General features: G+C 44.8%; 1 protein-coding gene across 1 annotated transcript; it reads right to left on the reverse strand.

The window, feature by feature from the left end:
• Positions 1–1,934: 1,934 nt before the first annotated feature.
• Kifbp (kinesin family binding protein) lies at positions 1,935–22,590 on the reverse strand. The gene is made up of 7 exons (XM_051153137.1): positions 22,102–22,590; positions 18,988–19,086; positions 13,996–14,075; positions 13,136–13,319; positions 10,149–10,233; positions 7,893–8,008; positions 1,935–3,322 (listed from the first exon to the last, which is right to left on the reverse strand). Exons 1-7 carry the CDS (start codon positions 22,513–22,515, stop codon positions 2,447–2,449), a joined length of 1,854 nt encoding a protein of 617 aa, XP_051009094.1. The 5' UTR covers positions 22,516–22,590; the 3' UTR covers positions 1,935–2,446.
• Positions 22,591–25,938: the final 3,348 nt, after the last annotated feature.

Below are 25,938 nucleotides of genomic sequence, written 5' to 3' on the forward strand. Positions count from 1 at the left end.
CGCAAGGACTCTTTATCAACTGGGCCATGTTCCCAGGCCATAGGAGTTGGCTTCTTAAAAATTCTAACCAAAGCCAGGCAATGGTGGTGCACGCATTTAATCCCATCCCTCAGGAGGCAGAGGCAGGCGGATCTCTGAGTTGAAGGCCAGCCTGGTCTACAAAGCGAGTTCTAGGAAAGCCAAGGCTACACAGAGAAGCCCTGTCTCAAAAAACCGAAATAATAATAATCATCATCATCATCAGTTCTCTTGCTGAAATTCCACAAACCATTCATTGTGCCTAGAATAAAATGTAAACTGTCCCCAACACACACACACACACACACACCCGCACACACAAATGCACCCAGAGACAGGGTTTCTCCTCCCTCCAAGTACTGAGATGAAAGCCAAGTGCCACCATGCCCAGCTTGAGCACAGGGCCTTGTTCTGCTCACAACTGTGTCTCATGCACTGAGCCAAAATGCACTTTAACAAAGACTGGTAAATTCAAACTGAATCCTACACACTGACTGCCACGCACAGATTTGTTCCCCTGGCAAAGGGGTCTCAATGGAAAAACACAATGATTGTTATGTAAACATACATCTGTAAGAAATGTCATGCAATCTTTTTGTTTGTTTGTTTGTTTTTGTTTTTACTTATTTATTTATATAGACAAAGATCTTGCTCTATTGTCTGGGCTGTTCTTTTTTTTTTTTTAATTCATTTATTCTTGTTACATCTCAATGGTTATCCCATCCCTTGTGTCCTCCCATTCTTCCCTCCCTCCCATTTTCCCCTTATTCCCCTCCCCTATGACTGTTCCTGAGGGGGATTACCTCCCCCTGTATATGCTCATAGGATATCAAGTCTCTTCTTGGTAACCTGCTGTCCTTCCTCTGAGTGCCACCAGGTCTCCCCCTCCAGGGGACATGGTCAAATGTGAGGCACCAGAGTACGTGAGAAAGTCATATCCCACTCTCCACTCAACTGTGGAGAATGTTCTAACCATTGGCTAGATCTGGGTAGGGGTTTAAAGTTTACCACCTGTATTGTCCTTGGCTGGTGCCTTAGTTTGAGCGGGACCCCCCATGTCATGCGATCTTAAGAGCTTTAGGAAGCAAATTAAAAGTAAGCAAACAGGGCTATTCCCTACAGCAAATCTTTTTTGTTGCTGTTGTTTTTTGTTTTGTTTGGGACAGCGTTTCTCTGTAACACAGAGCCCTGGCTGTCCTGGACTCCCTTTGTAGACCAGGCTGGCCTCGAACTCACCGAGATCCACCTGCCTCTGCCTCCTGAGTGCTGGGATCAAAGGCATGCGCCACCAGGCCCGGCTTCTACAGGAAATCTTACAACTGATCTGGATGTGCCAGCATCCTCCCTCCCACCCTCCTGGATGCTGACAGTGCAGGCCAGGTCCTTGCCCATGCTAGGCAAGCACTCTTACCAACAAGCCATATCCTCAGCTCCGAATTCTGCATTTCCTTAAATGACCAGCACATACGAACAATGTCAACTTTTACGAACCTTATGACGTGGTTTATTGGGACTCTCTGATGATAAACTATGGTCAATAGGTTTTCTATTTTAATGTGTCCTCACTGAAGACACATTTCCTTTCTGAGGAAGGGGACTGAGGAAATGGGAGGGGGACAACATAGGGTGACAAGAGTGTGACTGAAATACATTATAATATGTATGATAATGTCAAAGGGAGCCGGGCGTGGTGGCGCTCGGCAGAAGGGCCAGGGCTTGGTGCCCAGTACCCACACAGAAGTAACTGCCTGTAACTCCAGGTCCCTGATGCCCTCCACTGGCCTCCATAGACACTGCATACAAACATGCCCATACAAACACTTGGCACATGCATACACACACATAAAAATAAACCTTTTGTCAAAAAGAACCATTCTTATAAGAAAAAAAGGGATAACAGACATGTTTACTAGTTGAAACAAGTAAATTTATTATGTGCAAGGCATTTAGTCCTATAATTAATATGAGCCATTTTACAACATTGTGAATTAACTTAAGTTTTTAGTATTTTCAAAAAAGGAAAGTCTTATTTAGGAGTTTATGAAAGTAAGTATTTTGCAAAGAATGACTATACAAAGTAACTTTCTCAAATTCAACACAGCAGCAGGCTCCTCTACCAGGTACACTACCCAGTTTTGTTCCTTGTATGAAGTCTAGCAAGTACTAGTCAACAGAGTACTTAACATTTAGAAATCAAGGCAGGAAATGTTTATACTTAGGAAAACAAGCGGTCGAAAATGCAAAACACCTGTCACTTTAGCAAGGCAATTTACATAATTAGGTCTAAATCCTCACTTAACTGTATGTTGCTGAAGGTGCCAGCACAGCCTCAGGTCCCTGGCTGCATGTGAGGCTCTAGCTGGACTTGGCTCACTACTGGCTGGAGGAGTCGCTTGGGGCTGCATGGTCCCTTTCCATTGAACCAAGGTTAAGTCAGGGCCATCTTGGCTCTGAACCTCTCCATTTTTGTTGGGAGAAGGCTGACCATCTCTTTACTGAGCTCTAGCTCAGCCTCTATTTCCTGGGCAGCCTCAGGGTGAGTTTCACAGTAATCAACAATAAATTTGTAATGTTCCAAAGATGTTGCCAAATTTTCTAGCTCTTTCTTGGGATCTGCAGTGATGATTTTGCCATAAAGACGAGCTACCCGGAACTTAGCTAACATTGCAGGACGGAGAACATCTTCCCCAATGTGCTCAGGAAATACCTTATTGGGGTCTCTCAGGGAGTCTAGGAAGAGCTGGTAGTACTTGAGCGCAGACTTATTCAGGCTATTTATTTTTTTCACAATATGTGAGTCGGGATCCCTGAGCTTGTCAGCAATAGCAACCTTCAAATCCATCATATCATAGTAAGCATGTGCAATTTCAAACTGAATCTGCCTGTTGACCAACAGATAGTACTGTGGATTCAAGTCCACAATCAGGGGCTCTAGCATGGCTATTCTGCGTTTGTGCATCTTGCATCGCCTCTCCATGTCCATCTCAAAGAATGCAAGCACCTTGAATAGAGCGCTGTGATCTTGGACAACTTCAATGTGGTCCGTAACATACCCATCAATCTGGAAGAACTCTTTGGCCTCAGACACATAGTGCTGACCCAGCAAGAAAAGTTCCCTGGCTTCTTCAAAGTCTAGTGGCCTCAGGTACCTCACTTTCTCCTCCACTGCAGAGATGGCATCACACAACTCGCCAGTTCCAAACTGTACAGCTCTCTTCCTAATGCTCTCCTCCGCGTCCAGCTCTTTCTTCCTGAGAGCTCTGAGCTCCGACTGCTTGTCAAGGTCAAGCTCGCCTATGTTGTCCTAAAGGAAAAGGAGAAGTCCTAGTTAAGCAGGACACTCAGCTGCTGTCAGAATTGAGGATAAACCTCAGTCGGTTCTGAGAGGGAGCATACCTGTAATCCCAGCATTTGGGAGGCAGAGGCAGGAGGACCGCAGGATGGAGACCAGCCTGGACTAAACAGCACGTTCCACAGCTGGCTGCAGATAAATATACAGCAAGGGCCAGTCTCAAAGAACAAACAGTTGGGGCTGGAGAGATGGCTTTTTTGTAGAAGATCCAGGTTCAGTTCCCAGCACCACATGTGCAGGACTAAAACCATCTGTAAGCCCAAGTCCAGAGGATCTGATGCCCTCTTTTAACCTATGGGTACCAGGCACACATGTAGTACACAGACATAATAATATTCATACACATAAAATAAAATAAATCTAAATATACAACAGCTGGGTGTGAGGGCACATGCCTTTAATCCCAGAACTCAGGAGGCAGAGGCAGGCAGATTGCTGTGAGTTCGATGCCAGCCTGGTCTACAAAGGGAGTCCAGGATAGCCAAGGCTACACAGAGAAAAACCAAAAAAAGAAAAAAATGAAGATACAACAAAGACCTCACTCAGGAGGCAGAGGCAGAACCTCTGTGAGTTCAGGGTTAGCCTGGTCTACAGAGGTGGTTCCAAACACATAGCCAAAATCGAACAGTAAAATCTGACACTCACATCTATAATTCCAGTACTCAAGGCTAAGGTGGGGGTGGGGTGGGGGGAAGGATGGCTGCAAGGCCGAGTCAACTGAACTACATAATGAGTCCCAGGCCAGAATGCACTATTTGGTGGTATCTGACACCAACCCTGACAACCAGAGACTGATCCCTGGGACCCTCATGGTGGAGAAATGAACAAAATGAACAAGGTCTTTCAGACTGTCCTCTGATCTCCCACGCATGCATGCATGTACACACATACATACACACACACACATACACACACACACACACACACACACACACACTTAATTGGCTAAATTAAACATATTAAAAAATAATAAAAGTATATCATAGCTGACCAGGCTCTATGATCTTTTCCAAATATGAATATGCTAAGTGAATGTTCCCCTAGGAGCCACACCCCTGGCCCACTGAGGTCTTAGATCTTCCCAGAAACCTCAAGATTTATTTATTTTTACTTAAAATGTGTGCCCACACACCTGTGTGTATGTGTGTGTGGGTTGGTAATATGTGTGTATGTGGTGTACATGTGGGGCATGTGTGTGTGTGTGAGAGAGAGAGAGAGACAGAGAGAGAGAGAGAGAGGAGACAGAGACAGAAAGATATATAGAGAGATGGGAAATATGAATGCCAGGTGTGCAGGTGTCCATGGAGCCCCACGTTGGCTTTAACTCACAGCCTGAGTGCCAAGATTATATCCATGAACCATCCATCTGACACCAGACATCTTTCAACACTTTTTTCTTTTTTCTTCTCTTCTTCCCCACTGCACCCACACTCATCCCTCCCAAGTCTCTTGAGGCAAGGTATCCTACAGGCTAATCTAGCCTTGAATTTGTTACAAAGCCAGGGATGGCCCCAAATTCCAGGTCTTCCTGCCTACCTCCAAGTGCTGGGATTACAGGCCTGTATCCCCACTCCTCATTTATGCAGTGCTGGGGATTGAACCCATGGCTTTGTGCATGCTAGGCAGGCACTCTACCAACTAAGCCACATCTTCAGCCCACAGACTGTCTTATCCTGTCTTTCTTTTTCCAAAATGATCTTTTCTCAAACTTATGCTTCTGGGTGTATTACTTTTACAGTTGTATAAGTTCTATATTATTTACAATTATAATGTTCCCCTTAACACAAATAGAAAAACAAAAGTATAATAATAGGAAGTTATATATCTATATAATAACATAATTTGTCTTCTATTCCTTCTTGGGCTAGAGGTTATGTACATTAGTAAGAATGACGAAGATATAGTTAACATTTAATGAGGACTTAGTATATTTCAGACACTCTTTTTTAAAATTAGATTTATTTAGTTGTGGTGTGTGTGCCATGGCCCATGTAAGGAGGCCGGAAGACAATTTGTCCAGTTGGTTCTCTCCATTTACTGTAATGTGGGTCCTAAGGATCTGGTCCTTAGACTCGGTGGCAAGCACCTGTACCTGCTGAGCCAACTCACCTGCCTTAGACACTTAGGTACTTCCTGAGGCCTTTATATATGTTAGTTCTCATAACAACAGAACAGTACTAAGCAGGCATTATCATCTGTTTTGCTAGTGAGAAAACCAAGGCAGAGACATTAAGAAAACTACCAGAAGCACGGAGCTACAAAGTTGCAGAGCTGTGCTCAGGCCAGAGCCCTGAAGCTACTTACCTTAGTGTGGGTGGTTCTACAGCTGCACTGGCTGTGTCTACACTAACTGCTGCACCAGCTGTGTCTACACGAACTGCTGCACCGGCTGTGTCTACACAAACTGCTGCACCAGCTGTGTCTACACGAACTGCTGCACCGGCTGTGTCTACACGAACTGCTGCACCGGCTGTGTCTACACGAACTGCTGCACCAGCTGTGTCTACACAAACTGCTACACCGGCTGTGTCTACACAAACTGCTGCACCGGCTGTGTCTACACAAACTGCTGCACCGGCTGTGTCTACACGAACTGCTGCACCAGCTGTGTCTACACGAACTGCTGCACCAGCTGTGTCTACACAAACTGCTACACCGGCTGTGTCTACACAAACTGCTGCACCGGCTGTGTCTACACAAACTGCTGCACCGGCTGTGTCTACACAAACTGCTGCACCAGCTGTGTCTACACGAACTGCTGCACCAGCTGTGTCTACACAAACTGCTGCACCGGCTGTGTCTACACAAACTGCTGCACCGGCTGTGTCTACACGAACTGCTGCACCGGCTGTGTCTACACGAACTGCTGCACCGGCTGTGTGTACACAAACTGCTGCACCGGCTGTGTGTACACAAACTGCTGCACCGGCTGTGTCTACACGAACTGCTGCACCGGCTGTGTCTACACAAACTGCTGCACCGGCTGTGTCTACACAAACTGCTACACCGGCTGTGTGTACACAAACTGCTGCACCGGCTGTGTCTACACAAACTGCTGCACCGGCTGTGTCTACACAAACTGCTGCACCGGCTGTGTCTACACAAACTGCTGCACCGGCTGTGTGTACACAAACTGCTGCACCGGCTGTGTCTACACAAACTGCTACACCGGCTGTGTCTACACAAACTGCTACACCGGCTGTGTCTACACAAACTGCTGCACCGGCTGTGTCTACACAAACTGCTGCACCGGCTGTGTCTACAAAAATTGCTGCACCGGCTGTGTCTACGCAAACTGCTACACCGGCTGTGTCTACACAAACTGCTACACCGGCTGTGTCTACACAAACTGCTGCACCGGCTGTGTCTACACAACTGCTGCACCGGCTGTGTGTACACAAACTGCTGCACCGGCTGTGTCTACACAAACTGCTGCACCGGCTGTGTGTACACAAACTGCTGCACCGGCTGTGTGTACACTAACTGCTGCACCGGCTGTGTGTACACAAACTGCTGCACCGGCTGTGTGTACACTAACTGCTGCACCGGCTGTGTGTACACAAACTGCTGCACTGACTGTGTGTACACTAACTGCTGCACTCACTATGTAGCCCAGCTGTCCTGAAACTCACTATGTAGACCAGGCTGGTTTCAAACTCAAAAAGATCTTCCTGCTTCTGGCTCTTGAATCCTGGCATGTGCTACTGTGCCAGTGTACAGAACAAAATTTAAACAACTTAAGAGTGCAGAGTCAAGGAAGGAGATTGAATTGATGGAAGATAAAAAATTATTTATTCAACAATTAATTTTTAAAATAACTATTTCTTGGGACAATTACATAATAATTTGAATATGATGCTGACCCCATCTCCCATAGTCCTTATAGCCTAGTTGAAAGAAAGTTTTCCAGAAAGAGGTGGTATTCTGTACAGTCCTTACCAGGTGTGGTGCACACCCATTATCACAGCATTCTGGAGGCTGAGGGAGGAGGATGGAGGTGAGGGAGGAGCTGGCTTAGACTAGAGTGAGACTGTTAAAATGAAAATTACAAATAGGGCTGGAGAGACAGTTGAGTCAGGAGAGTGCTGGCTAGAAGCATGAGGACTCCAGGCGGCCCCCAGGGCCCATACAGAATGCTGAGTGTGGTGCTGCGCACTGGGACCCCGAGGGCTGGCGAGGCAGAGACACGAGCATCCCAGGGCCTGCCGGCTAGCCAGCCCAACCTAATCACCTAGTCCCAGGGTCAGTGAGAGACTCTGTTTCGAAAAAACCCAAGGTTGTCCTCTGTTTTTTTTATAGGCAGACATACATGTGCACCCTACCTGCACACACCCAGGCATCTAAGCACTCACATGCTTACACACACACACACACACACGCACGCACGCACACACACACACACACGCACGCACACACACACACGCACGCACGCACGCACGCACGCACACACACACACACACGCACTCACACAGTGGGCCTGCTGAGCTCCACTGGAAGCTGCAGGTGGGTTCCATGTGCATACCTGCATGGAGAGCTGTGCGTTCTGCATCAGAGTCAAGCAGTACTTGATCCAGCATCTTGCTATTTCCCCTTTCCTTTGATGGTAAAGCTCTGGCACGTCTCCCTCAGCTTCAGGAGCTAAAACCAGACAGGGACTGTGAGGCCATGGTCAGTGTTGTCTGCACTGTGCACTGGGCTCTGCTCTTTCAGCTTGTGCTGACTACACGGCAGAGAACCCTCACTAAGCAGTGGCCTACCCAGGCCCAAGTTTGAGGCACCAAAGTGCCAGACAGCTGCTGTGCTCCCTCGTTTTCTTATTTTATCTGCAGGTAAAACTGAGGTGACATATTATTTCATTTTCAATAGTTTTTCTTCATATATTATACCATTTAAAATTTGAACCTATTAAAAAAATGTGAACCTATTATTACCAACTTCTAAACTTTTCTTTTAATACTGTATTACATGCAATTAAGCAGATTAATTTTGAAAAATGCTTCCTATTTTAGCCATTCTTCCAGCAGAGGGAACACGCTGTTTCTAACTCTTCTTATTATGACCAATTCTAGGCTACAGACCTCTGTACATACATTTGCCTGGAGTCTGGACTCATTTCTAGAAATGGCATTTACTAGGTCAAACAGTTTACACAATTTAAAATATTTTAAATAAAAGCTGCCAAATTATTTTCAGCCGGGTGTGGTGATGCACACTTGTAATCCCAGCACTCAGAGGCCGAAGCAAGCAGATCGATATACGCTGGAGGCCAGCCTGCTCTACAAAGCAAGTCCAGAATAGCCAAGGCTACACAGAGAAACACTGTCTGGAGAAAAACAGAAAGAAAAATAAATAAATAAAAATAAAAACTGCCAAATTATTTTTGACAAATACCACATCGAAGAATCCTTTTGTACGGTGACAGAAAGTGCGTGGAAGCAGTGAACACTGTCATCCCTCACCTTCCTCTTCAGCCCTTCCAGCCTCTGTGCTGGGATCAGCTCAGCCTGCCTAGCGCACACAAGGCCCTTGCTAGATCCCTAGCATTGCATTCACACAAAGAGGCAACCAAATAAAACCTGTCTAAGGAAAAAGACAGTGTGAGAAGTCAGCTCTTACGTGAGCAGTACACTGGCCAACATCTTAATCATGGCAGAAGGAAATGTGACACAAACCCCAAACCATAGGATTTCTATGCAATAACCATTATTCTTCAACACTGTGTGGTGGAAGAGAGGGAGAGGCCGGAACCTCTACCTCAGACGACAGAAAACTAAAGAGATGTGCTAGCTGAAGGCAACATGCAATCCTGAGCCGTAGAATCTTTCCTGAATCTGCTAACTATACCTGAGAGAGGGGGGGAGGGGGAGAGAAAGAGAGGGGGAGGGGGGGGGGAGAGAGAGAGAGAGAGAGTGTGTGTGTGTGTGTGTTTTGGTTTATTTGTGTTAGGGTTTTACTCTATTGTCCCAGTTGACTTGAAACCCGTTACATAGGCCAAACTGGCCTAAAATTTGTGGCGATTCTTCTGCTTCAGCCTCTGGGATGCTAAAATTCCAGACAAAACAAAACAAAACAAAAAACAAAAAACCACCCACAAACAGACAAAAAGCAACAGTGAATTCAGGCGAAGGCATATGTATAATTGTATTCTTAAAGGTTTTCTAAAGCTTAAAACAGTTTCAAATTTGAGGCTGGAGAGGCAGATTTGTGGTTAAGAGTTCTTACCCCCTTTGCAGAGGACCCTGGTTCTATTCTCAGCACTGACACTATGGCTGACAATCACTTCTAACCTCAATTCTGTGGAATGAGACACCCTCTTCTGATCTCTGCAGGCACCATGCACACATGTGGCACACATATACACATGGAGGCAGAACACATAAAATAAAACACATAAAATGCATAAAATAAATCAATCTGAAAAAAGAAAACCAAGTTTCAGAATTCCAGACAGATTTTTAACTATGTAGCAACCAGGGTCTGGCGCACACCTGCAATTGCAGTTCTTAGAAAGCTAAGGCAAGGGGATCTTTGGTTTTTTTTTGGTTTTTCAAGACAGGGTTTCTCTGTGTAACAGCTCTAGCTGTCCTGGAACTCTCTCTGTAGATCAGGCTGGCCTTGAACTCACAGAGACCCTCCTGCCTCTGCCTCCCAAGTGCTAGGATTAAAAGGCGTGCGCCGCCACCGCCAGGCAAAGGCAGGAGGACCTTGAGTTCAAGGCCTACATAGGCAACATTGTCTTAGTGAGAAACTATATAACGAAAAATACACACAAACTTACCGTCTTCTGTAGCTGGGATTTTTCCAGTTTGACCAAAAATAACATTAGCGGCAGACAGACAATGTCTAGCTTCCATAAAACAGAGCTATTGGGAAAATAAACAAGAGCAAATGTAACTATGACAAAGCCTTGTTTATGATTAGTAGTATCTATTAATAGGGGAAAAGCTACACTATCAGGGAAAGTTCCCCAGTGAAGGAGTCTTGTAGTTGCTATGGAAAACAGTATTATCCGGTTAAGAAAAAAAAAAAAAAAGCTACCCCAGAGAATAAATTAACAACATCATACACTCCAGATAATGATCCAAACCTGTGGGAAGAAGACTGAAGACTGACAGTCCACTCCCCTCCTGCATCCAGGGACACAGGGCTACACTACAATCACCTCACCTCACCTTCAGGTTCAGCCCGGACTAGCCAAAGTCCCAGGCACGGCTCATTCATTCTTAGACCATCTCCACTCTGTCAGGGGACTGTGACTCTTTGAGGTTTAGAGATCCCTTTTCTATTTCTACCACTCAGGCAAAAACTAGGAAGAGAGAGAGAGTCCTATCTTCTTCTTCTTTTTTCTTTTCTATTTTTTTCTTTTTTTTTTTTTTTTTTTTTTGGTTTTTCAAGACAGGGTTTCTCTGTGTAGCCTTGGCTGTCCTGGACTCCCTTTGTAGACCAGGCTAGCCTCTTCTTTTTTTGTTTTTGTCTTTTTGAAAGTGTTTACTTAGAGTCCTGTCTTCCAAAGCCTTTGGAGGGGACACGACAATGAGGCTCCCACCAAGCTTCCGAGTCAACAGATTTCTACAGATAAACTTTATGGAACTACTTTACCAACACTTGTGAAGAATTCATGATTCAAATCTGGCACAAATTTTTTCTTAAACATTTCAAGACTGTGCTAAATCCAAACACAAGACTTCTGTCATGGAAAATGCAGGATCACCCAGCAGAACGAAGCCCACCTTCTAGGTGGGAGCTGCCCTCAGAGAATGTCTGCTTGAGACAAATTTAGTTGGCAGAACTTTAGTAGTAATCTCTCTCTGCTTCACGTTGAATTTAGAGTTATCAGAACAGCAGGGTGCCATAGGTATCAACAGGCCAGCAGCACCCATACCTCCAAATGTTATGAAATCCCCAACCAAAAGACAGCTATAGGTCACATGAAGAAACATGACTTGGCTGTCTACAGTGTCCTAACACCATTACCACTTTGGCTCTGTCCAGATTGTCTATGACCAGGCACTGTTAAAGACAGAGAATGCCTTGCGCCCGTTGGTTACTGTATTTTGTGGTCCATCAGACACACCTGACTATAAGATGCACCCAGTTTTTAGAGCAGTTAAACAAGAAAAACAGTAAAAACAGCAATTAGACCATAAGGTGCTCCCAAATTCCCGCCCCCTCCCCTTTTTGGGGAAGAAAGTACATCTTATGGTTCAAAAAATACCGTAGCTGGTTAATGTGGGACTTGCCAAGCAGCAACACCAAAACAGATGGAGATGGTAACGATACAAACAACATCACTTTAAAACATGGTTCAAATTCCTTTTTGTGACAGAACTAAGCTGATTGTGATGTAGGGGAAAAGGTATGGAGGACAGGAAGGGCTCATGAAATTGACCACATGCTCCACAGAAGTAATGTTTAACAACTTCAAAGTCAGATGCTCAACATCCAGACATTTCTGACCTATGAATGGCCAAGAAGTTTTAGGTATTAACTAAATTCATACTGAACAAGGAAATTTAAAGTTGCTAAACAAAACAAAGGGCCCCAACAGCTGGCGGGAAGGAGCCAGTGAGGGCCTGCTGCTGCTGCTGGCCACAGTGAGGCAGTTACAAGAGCTACAGGGGTTTGATTTGGCTGAACGCAGAAAGCCTTACTTACACGCTTGATCTTAGACCAAACTCCTAGAAGCGATGCCATAGTCACCACGGCCCTTTCTCTCTTGCTAACAGATTTTCTGAGTGACATTCTGTGGGACAATAGTTCAAACACAGGGCACGCTTACAGAACCAGCTGACAAAGGATTAGTGAGGAAAGGCTATGGGCTGAGAGTTACCAATGTCAGAGCTCTGGGAACTAGAGCTACAAACAGAAGTAATTTCTGCCTCGGGACATGGGAGTGCATGCCTCTAGCCACAGTGCTTGGGAGGCAGAGACAGGCAGACCTCTGAGTTCCAAGCCACCCTAGTCTATACATAACAAAGTTCAGGCCAGCCAGGCCTGACACAGTAACACCCTGCCAAAAAAAAAAAAGAAAAAAAGAAAAAAAGAGTTTTAGTATTAGAAACCAAAGAACTGGAAAAGAAATGGGTATACCCAAAATACAACACAATGCTAAGTGATTTGGATAAATAGCTACGAAGCTCAAATTTGTCTCTAGAGGATAGTCTGTCATAAAACCTGGAATGCTATAACTCAGCATATATTTTCAACACCAAAAATGATTATTAGAGAGCAGCAAATTCTGAAAAGTAACTGAAACACATCACATGCTTTTATCAAAGCCCACATTTAACTGTCAACTTCCTCAGACAAATCCTCACAGTTGTAAGATTAACATTACATGAAGATAAAGTTTTATCTGCAACAAGATAAAAACTTGCAATTTAAGGTAGCACACGACAAATGTAAAGTGGACAGTGTGCTAACTGCTGAATGGAACGGGTGTTAGGTAACTTGTCACCTGAGGGGCTAGCAATATGCAGGGCACTGGCAAAAACAGCTCTTTAAAGATTAAAAAGTAGGGGGAGGGGGAAGAACACGATCAAAATGTACTGCTTGAAATTCTCAAACAATAAATAAAAACAGTATGTTTTTAAAGATTTGAAAATACTCAGTCATGCATCAAAGCACTCCAATACTGTTCTGCTGAAGCAGCTGGCTGTATCTCCACGCAGTTCTAAACAAACACCAGCTACCTGGCCTGACAGCACATCTGGCCCTGCCTTCATGCACTAGCTAGGCTGTCCAGAACTGCTTTGCCATACGGACCTTGTTGATGTAAAACTGCGACAGTGTAGCCGCGTTGATGGCCCACTCCATGGGATGGTAGGCGTTGTGCTCCAGCTGGCGCTTCAGTGTGCTGTGGCAATAGTGAGCAGCCTTCTCGAACAGCTCCATGTGCTGGTAGACTTGAGCCAGGTAATACAGGTTATGAGTATAAACCTTCTCAAATCTGCAAAGGAAAACAACAACAACTGACGTTTGCAGAATGATTTACAATTTCTAAGAAAATGTCACATATATTTGAGCTGAGTTAGATCTATATGACAAACAAGGAAACTGAGTCTCAGAGTTGAACAAAGTCAAGTAACTTGTAAATGACGAATGAGTTCACACTGTGTCCTAGAGGAACGATAGGAAGCCGCAGACACCATGTGTGAATCCTTTTCATTTATTTATTTTTTAGGGAGGGATTTACATCAAGTTAGGAAACAGACTTAACTTTTAAAGGTTTAAGTATTTATTTACTGCGTGTACTGAATGCCAGAGAGGGCATACTCCCCCGAAGCTGGAATTACACATGGCTGAGCTACCATGTGGGCGCTGGGAATTGAACCTGGGTCCTCTGCAAGAGCAGCAGCGCTCTTAACCTCTGAGCCATCTCTGTAGCCCCAGGTGCGCATTCTTTTTTTTGGTTTTTCGAGACAAGGTTTCTCTGTGTAGCCTTGGCTGTCCTGGACTCGCTTTGTAGACTAGGCTGGCCTCTAACTCACAGTGATCTGCCTGCCTCTGCCTCCTGAGTGTTGGGATTAAAGGTGTGCACCATCACCACCCAGCTCACGTGTGCGTTCTTGAGCAAGCATCCAGTGAGACTATAAGGTACACATGTGGTCTCTATGAAGACTAACCTTTTTGATCTCTCTTGTTCAGTAAGCTTCTCTTCTTCAGGAAGAAAATGCTCAGCTGGGTCAAGAGGCGGGCTCCCAATCTGTGGTTAAAGAACATAGCTCTTACAGCTTTAACGACAAACACCAAGCGCCCTCTTCTGGAGGAACTGGAGAAGTGAGCTTTGTCTTTGAAAGAGTAATTCTGAAACTCAGGCTGGCCTCAGATTCAGCAGCCTCTTACCTGGAACTGTAGGCAGGCAGTTACTTTTTTTTTTTTTTTAAAGAAAGTCTCAGGGCTGGAGAGATGGCTCAGTGGTTAAGAGCACTGGTTTTTCTTCCAGAAGACCCAAATTCAATTCCCAGCACCCACATGGCAGCTCACAACTGTAACTCCAGTTCCAGAGGGTCTGGCACCTTCACACAGACATACATGCAGGCAAAACACCAATGTACATATTAAAACAAAAACAAAAACAACAAAACAGGGTTTCACTTTGCAGCTCAAGCTAGCCTAGAACTCATTATGTAGCGCAGGGTAGGAGCTTCTGTCAATACTACGGTGTCAGTATTTTCAGAGCCAGAATTATATAGGTGGTTGAATAATTAAGTATTTTGAATGCTGCTCTGTCTACTAAGAAGGTATTTTTGAAAACCTACATAAACCAGTGATTACATATGCTTTTAACCCTGGCACTCAGGAGTCATATCTCTGTGACTTCAAGGCCAGCCTGGTCTACAGAGTGATTTCTAGTACAGCCAGGGCTACACTAAAAAACTCTCTCAGCTGGGCATGGTGGTGCATGCCTTTAATCCCAACACTCAAGGGGCAGAGGCAGACAGATTTCTGTGAGTTTGAGGCCAGCCTGGTCTACAAAGAGAGTTCTAGGATAGCCAGGACTATTACACAGAGAAACCCTGTCTCAAACAAACAAACAAACAAACACCCTGTCTCAAAAAACAAAAACAAATGAACAAAAAACCTACAGAAGTTTGGACAGAAGAAAAAGGGAGATAGAATGAAATTATAATCTAAAATAGAAAAATCCAAGCCAAGCATGGTGGCACACACCTTTAATCCCAGCATTCGGGAGGCAGAGGCAGGTGGATTGCTATGAGTTCAAGGCCAGCCTGGTCTACAAAGCGAGACCAGGACAGTCAAGGCTACACAGAGAAACCCTGTCTCGAAAAACAAAACACACACACACACACACACACAACAAAAAACAAAAAACAAAAACAAAAAAACCCACAACTAACTTATTGGGTGGAGGATGTCTGGGTGGTTAAGAGCACGGACTGCTCTTCCAGAGAATCAGGGTTCAAATCCCAGCACCCACATGGCAGCTCACAGCTATCTGTAACTCCAAAATCTGACATTCTCACTTAGACATCCATGCAGGCAAAACACCAATGCACATAAAGGTGAATACATTAAGAAAAAGATTTTTAAAAGACATTTGTATGTAAATTGATGTCTGTGCCCCATCCTGTGCCTGGTGCCTGATGAGACCAGAAGAGGGTATCGGATCCCAGAGAACATGAGTTAAGAGCAGTTGTGAGCGGCCTTGTAGGTGCTGGGAACTGAACTCGGGTCGTCTGAAAGAGGTGATCGTGCTCTTAACTGCTGAGCCATCTCTCCAGCTCCCTGTTTTGATTTGTTTTTAAGAACAGGTTATCACGTAACCCAGGTTGGTCTTAAACTTGTACACAGCTGAGAATCACAGTGACCTGACCCTCCTGCCTCACAGGTATGCACTACCTTGTATAATTCACTGCTAAGGGCCTCACACCTACGTTATACTAACAGTCTCATCAGCGTGAACTGAAACGGAGGCGTAACTCAGTATACAGAGGTGTGCTATATGTAACGCTGTCACGTACACACAGTCCTGAGGGAGGATCGCAGATGCTCAGCATCCTTACATTATGGGTTCTTGTCTCCTAGCACTTCAACAGGGAAGTAACAGGCTGAGGCAGAGGCAGAATTTCTCCAAACTCAAGGCCAGCCTGGGCCACACAGTGTGTTCCAGGACAGCAAGAGCTCCACAGTGAAGTGCTGTCGCAAATAAATGACATCTCTAACATGGAGATATTCCTAAGAAAAAGCAGGGTATTAGGAGTGTGCATGTGATAAAGGCCCATAAAACGTTCTAAAAATTCTGGGCTGATTTGATTCTGTTTGTTCTAATCTTTACCCTTAAAGGAAGGGAGCCTGTTATGGTAGTGATAATTTTTTTCACAGCCCATTCAGCATTTTGCACAAGGCCTGGTACACAGTTTAACAAGATGTAACACATTAGACTGGAAAAGCAAACTGGAAAGTATGGTGTGCATGTTCCACATACAGCTCTTTCTCTTTTATTAACTATTATCATTTTGATTATAGCTCTACAGGAACACATTATTTTTGCATTCTAGTCTAAGCTCGCCTACTAATGAAGCAGCAGAGTATGTCACTGAAAATGTAACTTCTAGTAGGAGAGGGTGGACCGCGCCTGTTACAGCAGTACTTGGGAGGCAGAGGCAGAAAGATCAGGAGTCTGAGGTCATTCTAATTCTGTTGCACAGTGAGTTCGAGACCAACCTGGGCTACATCAGACCCTGGATCAAACCCACAACAAAAATAAGGTGTAGGTTGAATCCCAGCTCCTTTATTTGTTCTGTGTAAGTCATTTAATTTCTGGTGCTGTTTCCTTCTCCATAAACTAGGACAGCAATAGGACCCACTTTATCAAGTTGTGATTAAATGTGTTTTTATAAGTCATTGATAAGTGTCTGTAGGTACTTTAAATACCGCTTATGAAGTAAAGCATCGCTCTGACATCTAAAACTCTGTCTCTCAGCCAGAAGTGGCGCTTCACTCACCACTCCTGAGGTAGAGACAGGAGGATCATGAGTTTGAGACCAATTCTGCCTACACAATGAAGACCTGTCTTAAACAAAAACAATTAGGATTTTATTAATGGATTTTAAAGCTGGTAACCGCAACAGTGGTAATCCACAGAAAAATACTCTGCCTTAGAATTTTCATTCATGGAAGAAAAGTGAGGAGGCAGGCAGTAGTAGCAGGGTGGTTTGCTGTCTTCCAGGACTGTGAGCCCTGAAGTGGCAATTTCCATCTAACTTCTGTAGAGCCCCTGAAATTGGGCGGCACTTCCTGAGTGCCACCCTGCAGGAAGGCAGGAAGCTATGATGGATCTTACACAGAAGCTTTGCTTCTTATACAGAGATGCTCAACTGTATAAGCTGCATTTCAGACAAGAGGGAAATAATGAGGAAACACACGGACTTGAAGCGGGGCTCTCAGAGCACAGTAATCACAGCAGCAGCATAAATGTCACCCTGCTCAAACACAAACTCTCAGGTCCAGCCCAGAACTGCTGCAGAAGGGAAGCCTGGTCTGCTGAGGCTCTGGTTTGGGTTTGTGATGGTTGCTGTGTGGTACAGCTGGTCTTGAACTCATGCTCCTCCTCCCTCAACCTTACAGGAGCGTTCACGAGGCTTAACAAGCGCTTTCGGTGATTCTGGTATCACACCACGGCTGCAAAGATTTCCAATGTTTTGTTCAGGTAGCTGGTTTCCCTTAAAGCACGGCTGTCGTTAGTGAAAACAAATAAATTCTCTAGTCTAAATACAAAAGTGAGGTGGAGTTGGACCAGTAGTTAGGAGCACTGGCTGTTCTTGCAGGGGGTCCCACTGGGTTTGGCTCGCAGCACCTACACTGGTTTCAAAACTATCTGTAACTAGCTCCCAGGAATCTGATGCCCTCTTTGGGTCTCCAAGAGCACCAGGCATGCACGGAGTGCATAAGTACACATGCAGCAAACACTCTTTTACACAAAAAGAAATAGTTTTTTTTGTTGTTGTTGTTGTTTTTGTTTGTTTTCGAGACAGGGTTTCTCTGTGTAGCCTTGGCTGTCCTGGACTTGCTTTGTAGACAAGCTGGCCTAGAACTCACAGCGATCCACCTGCCTCTGCCTCCTGAGTGCTGGGATTAAAGGTGTGCCCACCACCACCCAGCTCACAAAATGAAATAGTAAATCTAAAATAAATTAACATAAAAATATTCAAATGGTATGTTTGGATAACATTTGAATATTTCATTTTTTCTTTCTTTTTCTGTTATTTGTTTGTTTGTTTGTTTATTTTTGGTTTTTGAGACAGGGTTTCTCTGTGTAGCTCTGGCTGTCCTGGACTCGCTTTGTAGACCAGGCTGACCTTGAATTTACCGAGATCCACCTGCCTCTGCCTCCCAAGTGCTGGTATTACAGGCATGCGCCACTACACACAGCTAGAATATTTCCTTTATAACTAATTATATTAAACTATTTCTGCCATTATACTCTCTCTATTTGAGGATTATTTTTAAGACTCTCAGTGTTCAATATGCAGTGATTTCAGACAGCTCTAAAGAGAAATTCTGGTTATACTGAAAAATCACATCAATATCATAAATAGGAAATTCTTGTGTGTGCACCTACATGTGCTTCAGCTTGTGGAGGACAAATGTCAACTTCAGGTGCTCCTCAGAAGCCAGCGCCTTGCCTTGTTTGTTTGTTTTTGTGCCAGAGTCACTCATTGGCTTGGACTTGCTGAGTTGGATAGGCTGGCTGGCCCCCAAGCGCCAGTCCCCTGTGTCTGACTCCTCAGCACTGCCACTACAGGTACACACTACACCAGCTCTTGTACGTGGGTTCTGGGGGTCAAAACTCAGGGCTTCACCAAGAAGAGACTTGATACCGTATGAGCATATACAGGAGGAGGAGGTCCCCTTCAGTCACAGTCATAGGGGAGGGGAGTAAGGGAAAAATGGGAGGGAGGGAGAAATGGGAGGATACAAGGGATGGGATAACAATTTGAGATATAATATGAAAAAATTAATATATTTTAAAAAACCCCTCAGGGCTTCATGTGTGCGTGGCAAGCACTTTGTAAAGGTGGCCATCTCCAAAGCCCATCAATTCTTGACTAGTTTCAGTCCAAACCTACATTTCTATCTGCCACACAACGCACCTCTTTCATGTACTGATTGTACAGTGCTTCTGATGACTCCAGGTAGGTCCGTGCCGTTTCAATCTCTTCCCTTTCAGACCACAAGATGCCCAGGTTATTCTGGAAAGCAAGGAAAGAAAAACGATAATTGAATGCTTTCAATTAAAGTGGCTCATAGTGTCAAGGTCAGTATTTCCTGATAAGACAGCAGTGGCCCTCTTTGTTTTCACCACTCTGCTTCCTGCCAGGACACAGAGCCACACAGAGAAACCTTGTTTTTAAAAAAATTTTTTTTGTTTTTTTGAGACAGGGTCTCTCTGTGTAACTTTGGCTGTCCTGGACTCACTTTGCAGACCAGGCTGGCCTCGAACTCACAGCGATCTGCCTGCCTCTGCCTCCCAAGTGCTGGGATTAAATGCATGTGCATCACCACCGCCTGGCAACACAACAATTTTTAAAAATAATAAAATAAAATAAAGTATGCATTGCAGATGCACTCTTTAGATCATGTAAAGGTTCCTAATACTACAGCTGAAATAGTGGAATAATTTTAGTGTTTAAGGTTTAAAACCCTTTCAAAAGGCTGTGTGTTAATATCCATTTATCATTTGTATGTGTATAGGTGTGTTCGTACTGAGACATGTGTGTGGAGGATGACACACAGGAACCAGTTTTCTCCTTTCAACATGTGGGTCCTAGAAATTGTTGTTTTGGTTTTGTTTTTTGTTTTTGTTTTTTCAAAACAGGGTTTCTCTGTGTAACAGCTCTAGCTATCCTTGAACTCTCTCTGTAGATCAGGCTGGCCTCGAACTCACAGAGATCCACCTGCCTCTGCTTCCCAAGGGCTGGGGTTAAAGGCATGGGCAGCCACTGCCTGGCAGGCCCTGAAAATTGAACTCAAGTTGTCAGGGCTTACAAAAAGCACCTTTATACCAAGCCATCTCTCCAAGACCTGGAAAGGTTTTAAACCTTTAAAAAAAAAAAAAAAAAACCCTTGATTTTTCTTGTTGCTGGACCAAAATACTCCAACAAAAAGAACTTTAAAAAGGGGGCGTTTATTTGGGCTCACAATCTGAAGAGACAGTTTATCACACTGTGGAAGGTCAGGAACCAGGGGCATAATGTGGCTGAAAGCACAGTCAGAACCGAGAGAACTGCTGGTGCCCGCACGAGAGTTAATCTCCTTGGAGACACCCTCCCAGATATGGTCAGAGGGGCTTTTCTTGGGCGACTCCAAACGCAGTAAAGTTACGGCACAGAGTCACCATCATACAGGGTTGAAGCTTCATTTAGGAACCGATGATGAAGTGGGTTATTTTGATCGCCCCCCCACTTTTTTTTTTGAGACAAGGTTTCTCTATGTAGCCCTGGCTGTCCTGGAAACTCAGTGTGCAGATCAATCTGGCCTTGAACTCACAGAGATCCTCCTGCCTGTGCCTCCCGGGTGCTGGCATGTGCCACCACCAGGCCAAAGTGTTGTTTGAACTGAGCATCTTATAAATTTCTGTAGTGCACTTGTGTATATAAAGAAACATGTAAAATATTCCTATCTGTGTCATCTACTATAGCTGTGAGTAGTGAGCAGAAAGGACAGGCAGTGCTTCTTCTTCTTCTTCATTTATTATTATTATTATTATTATTATTATTATTATTATTATTATTATGCTTTTAATGTTTTTGAATCATGATGAAAGTTTTGAGCCTTTCCCTGAATGCCTACCTACCCAACAATCACGATTATGTGCACATTTGTTGTTGTTATTATTATTATTATTATTATTATTATTATTATTATTATTATTATTATTATGCTTTTAATGTTTTTGAGTCATGATGAAAGTTTTGAGCCTTTCCCTGAATGCCTACCTACGCAACAATCACGATTATGTGCACATTTGTTCATTTCCTGGTTCACATATATGGACAACAGTAGGATGAAAATGTCTGATAGCCTAAGAAAGTAAGCTGACACATGGGAGTCAGACATCATCTGTATTTTTTTTTTTCCCCATAGTGTAGAGATGAAACCTGGAGTGCTATGTAAATGCTCTACCACTGAGCTACACTCAAGGGCAAGGAAAACTCTACCCACTGTTGAAAAAAAAAAAAAATATATATATATATACATATATATATATATATATATATATATATATATATTGTTTTTTCAAGACAGGGTTTCTCTGTGTAGCCTTGGCTGTCCTGAACTCACTTTGTAGACCAGGCTGGCCTCGAACTCACAGAGATCCGCCTGCCTCTGCCTCTCAAGCACTGGAATTAAAGACGTGCACCACTATCTGAATTTTGAAGTGTTACGTTCTCCAAAGTAGAAAGTCAGACTTGCTTCTTAATAAACCATGTATCCTATAAAGAAGACACAGTATTATAAAAATTTGAAGGCTGGAAGGAGAAATCAGTTTGGACCAATGAATGTTACTAAAACAAGAGTCAGTCGTGGTGACTCATTCCTGTAATATCAGCAAGCACGCTGAGGCGGGAGGATCATGGGTTAAGGCCACCTTGGGCTACAAAACAAGACCCTGTCTGAAATGGGGAGCAGGGAGGATACCAGCACTCAGGAGGTGGAGACCGGAACATTAAGTTAAAGCATTAGAGACGTCAAACCCTGTCTAAACACAAGCAAAAAAAGTAAAGTTATTAAAAGGTCTTGAGTCACATTATGAGGAAAAGGTAGGAATTCTTTTCTGTTGAAGACTTTGGACATTTTGTTTTGAACTAAGATTGGATTATTCTTGCTGCCCCTTCTCATTTTCATACCATTTGAATCACGTTGGATTTTTCTTTAAAGGATGAAACTGAGCTGGCCCAGACTTAGACGCTAATGTTCTGCCCAGGACTAAGGAAGACAGACGGCAAGCGAGGCTGGAGTAGGCGGTGAGAGCTCAGAGGGAGTTCGCAAGCAGACGCTGGGTAGGTGTTAAGATAAATTCAAAGGTACTAAGCTTCGGTTTGCAGCCTAGGCTAGTCAGAAACTCGAAGCAATTCTCCTGCCGCAGCCTCCCGAGTGCTGCGATTACAGGCCCGGTGTTCTGCGATGCTGGGGACTGAACCAACTGAGACACATCCCCAGCCAGGAGGAATTTTCGGGCGCAGAGCTCCACCTCAACATCTCACCTGCGCCTGGATGTAGAGAGACACGCAGTCGAGCGACAGGCGGTAGGGGCGTAGCAGCCACAGGCACCTGGCCAGATGCTCCTCGCCCGCAGACAGTTCCTCCGTATCGATGTGGTTCACGCCAAGGTGGAACTCGACCACCGCGAGCCGCAGCGCCCGCTGCGCTCCGGGGCCCTCGGCATCCCGTGGCTCGGCCGCGCCCAGGGCCTGGTCCCCCAGCCCATCATCGGCAGCCCGCTCGTCGTCGTCCTCGGGCGCCGGGCCCAGCAGCGCGCGCACCTCCTCCAACAGCGCGCGCGCGCCGTACTTAGACTTGTACGGCTCCTTCTCCGGGTTCTTGTGCAGCTCCACCCGAGACAGGGCCAGCGCCGCCTGGAACTTTTCGCGGATCTCTGGCCCTGGAGTGCCGGCCATCGCAGCCTGAGCTTGATGGCCTCCTCCGCTCCCGAGGACAAGACACCGGAGGCCTCCGCGTTGCGACACTTCACTTGCGACACGTCGTGACTGTGGCGCCGACCAATGAAGTCCGTAGAGGGGAGCGCGAGCCGCTCAGCAGCAGCCAATGGGAGGGCGAGCTGGTCGCCACAACAGCCGTCGTCACGGCAACGAAACTGTTAAGGAGGAGAATAGAGTTTCCGTCTGAGCATCCTGAGTGATGTAGGCGTTAAGTCAGAAAGGTCCGGGATGTAGTTTAGAGGTAAGGTACTTACCTAGCGTGCCTGAGACCGGGGATTCAATCTCTAGCTTAAATGAAATTCGAAATACTGTTAACACTAATTTCTCTCGTTAATTGCTCGGTTGATAGGAATCATTCAATATTAGTGTATTAGGCTATCACCGAGTTAAAAATTATATTTGGAAGGAACGTGTACCACGGAGTGCATGTAGAGATCAGAGAACAGGCTCTCGGGGATCAAACTCAGGTCCTCAGGCTCAGCCCTTACCCCCTGAGCCACCTTACATGCCCCCAACCCCCTGAAAAGTTTATAAAGACTCTGAATCACCAGGCGTAGTGGCAATTATCTCTAGGCTTACACAGGAGCCAGATCTTGTTTCAAGTTAGGAAATACGTTCCTGCTCTGTTTCAACTGTTTATTTTTGAGACAACTTGCTACTATGTAGCCCAGGATAGCCTCAAACTCAACATCCTCGCGTGCACCTGCTGCACACCAGCATCCAAAGCGCTAGGATTTATGGGTATGCCACCAGCCAGTCCACCTGGGGTTCATTTTGTATGTGTTAGAGCTCTTTTGAAGAAAAAGGCTTCTTCTACAGAAGTATTGTAGGTCTGCTCTGCTGGGTGAGAGTGTAACAGCTCCGTGAAGTCACACTGCACAGCAAACCTCACATAGGAGACTTATTGGGTGGGAAAAATCCGGGAGTGGCTGCCTCTGCTCCTGAGCAAGCAGCTGTGAATGGAAAAGTAGGCAGAGCTTATTTAGGATTTCTTAGGGGGCAGAATTTTCCAGGGTGAGATTTGGTGGAAAGCTCAGGGATTGAAGGCTTTTTTTCACCCCTTTTCCCCCTGGATTGGGGCCATGGGTCAGGACCGAACGACCTTTCAGGCCTCAAGAGGCCCAGGGTGCTGTACCCAGATCGTGAGACCCCGCCCCCCCCAACCCACCTAGACTCGATACCGATGCATTATACATGAGAACTTTTAATAGACTCAGAGCCAGGCTCTGACTGGACACCAACACAGTGGTACCCAGAAAGAGCCCTGATCTCTGAGCAGAGGGTAAATTTATATATAGGCTCCTATCCCTCCCAGTGCCCCAAAGCAGGGGAATTCCAGCCTAGCAAGTGCTTATTGGTTGAGTAACATAAAGAAAGTGACAAGCTACAGAAAAAGGCACCAAGACCACCCGTGGCTTAGCGTTCTTTGTTCACTACCTTGTTCAGGGAAGCGTCTGGTTTCTTATTAACACTATCTCCAGTGGCCAGAAAGGAATGTGGCCATAAAACTGGGTCTCTTTTACAACTCTATCTCCGGTGGGACCCTTCAAGGACAGTCACTAGGCAACGAACGCTATCTCTAGTGGGGCTGCTCTTCGCAGCTGGCCAGATTATCTCCTGTAGGCCTATTTCTTAACCTTTGCCCCAGTTACCCTGAAATCCAATTTTAGTTCTTCTGGTAATCTCAAGGGTGAAGCTCCATCACCGTGGAGAGGAGGTACTGCAGCAGTGAGGGCTGCAGGCTACTATTGTCTTTAACAGCTTGTACCTCATAGGGTGGAGGCAGCTGCTGTCCCTGTGGGTGCCACTCAGGAACTATACATTTATTAGGATTACTATTCTTGATTTTAAAAAATGTTTATTTATTGTGTACATGGTGTTTTGTCTGCATGTACACCAGAAGAGGGCACCCAATCTCATTGTAGATGATTGTGAGTCACCATGTGGTTCAACTGTTTTTGTTTTTTCAAGATTTATTATTATGTATACAGTGCTCTACCTGCGTGTACACTTGCAGGCCAGAAGGGGGCATCAGATCACATTATAGATGGTTGTGCACCACCATGTGGCTGCTGAGCCATCTCTCCAGCCCTGAATTGGGTTTTTTGTTTTAGACAAGGCAGGCAGTTTGCTGTGATTTTGAGGCCAGCCTGGTCTACAAAGTGAGTCCAGGTCACCCAAGGCTAACACAGAGAGACCTTGTCTCAGAAAAAAACCAAAAAGAAAATGAATTTGTATAAAATTGCTTACTGAAATGTTAAGGTAAGATCACTTTTATTTTTATGAGAATTTAGCCAAGGCTAACCTCCTTTCCTGAGCCTCCTGCTTGAACCCCCCCCCCCAATGCAATATGCACAGGAAGCAAACCTTTACCAAGCTAGCCCCAAGTTTTACTAGGGTTGTATACCCAGCAGTCATTGATATAATAAAAATGTCAAGTTATTTTCTTTTTAGAAAATGAAAACCACCAAAAACTAAGTATAAAGCATTAGTATTTTTATTATGGCATAGTGCAGTACTTTATACAGTTACTCACTTTAATGTAAAAACATTTTATGTACAATTGCAGAGAAACAACTACACAAGACAGCTGGAACATAAACAGGTTGTAATTCCAAAGTCTGGAGTTATATCTGATAAACTGGAAAATATTTTCTTTGTAGAAAATAGTAAAAATGATAACATTTCCCAATAAGCCCACTTAACCCAAATATTAGCTTAATTATACACATAAATATTGTTTAGATTCTGGGATCCAGAGAAAACTTTATCTTCATTGTGTTCATAAAGCTGTGTTTTATTTGAATTACATTGTGTAAATTGAATAACCTTTCACTTCACTGGTTTATGGCAGATCATTTTCCCATAGGGCAACTCATAGTTCAGAAAGGTGCTAGCACGGCTCACCAGCTGTGAAAGTACAGCCAGCATGGCCTTTAATCTGCGTGATACAGCAAGTTTTTATCCTAACAGTGAAATGACTCATTAAATTGTGCCCACATAATTGGACAAAACCCAAACTTATTACAAGCCACAGAACCATCAACAAAGAAAAATATCTGAAATAATTCCCAGCACAGAGTGAATATAAATAGAAAACAGGACACCACCTCAGCTGCCAGGAGCCGATTTGGTTTCCAGAGCCCTTTGACGCCAGGTGTTCTGGGAAGGAGGGAAGGGTCCCACTGAAATCAGAGAACGAGTCTGAAGATCTTAGTTGATTCTGATTGTCCTCCAATCCTCTGCACAGAATGGCTAGAAGGCTAGGACCCCACCACTTGAGCTTCTGTGCCAGACAGTTATTACTGGGCCAGATGCTACGCTGAGTTCTTCAGTGCCCTCAAAGCAACAGCTTAAACTTGTAGCTTGTCTTAGGATTCT

This window comes from Acomys russatus, chromosome 11, assembly GCF_903995435.1.
Source record: "Acomys russatus chromosome 11, mAcoRus1.1, whole genome shotgun sequence".
Lineage (NCBI taxonomy): Eukaryota > Metazoa > Chordata > Mammalia > Rodentia > Muridae > Acomys > Acomys russatus.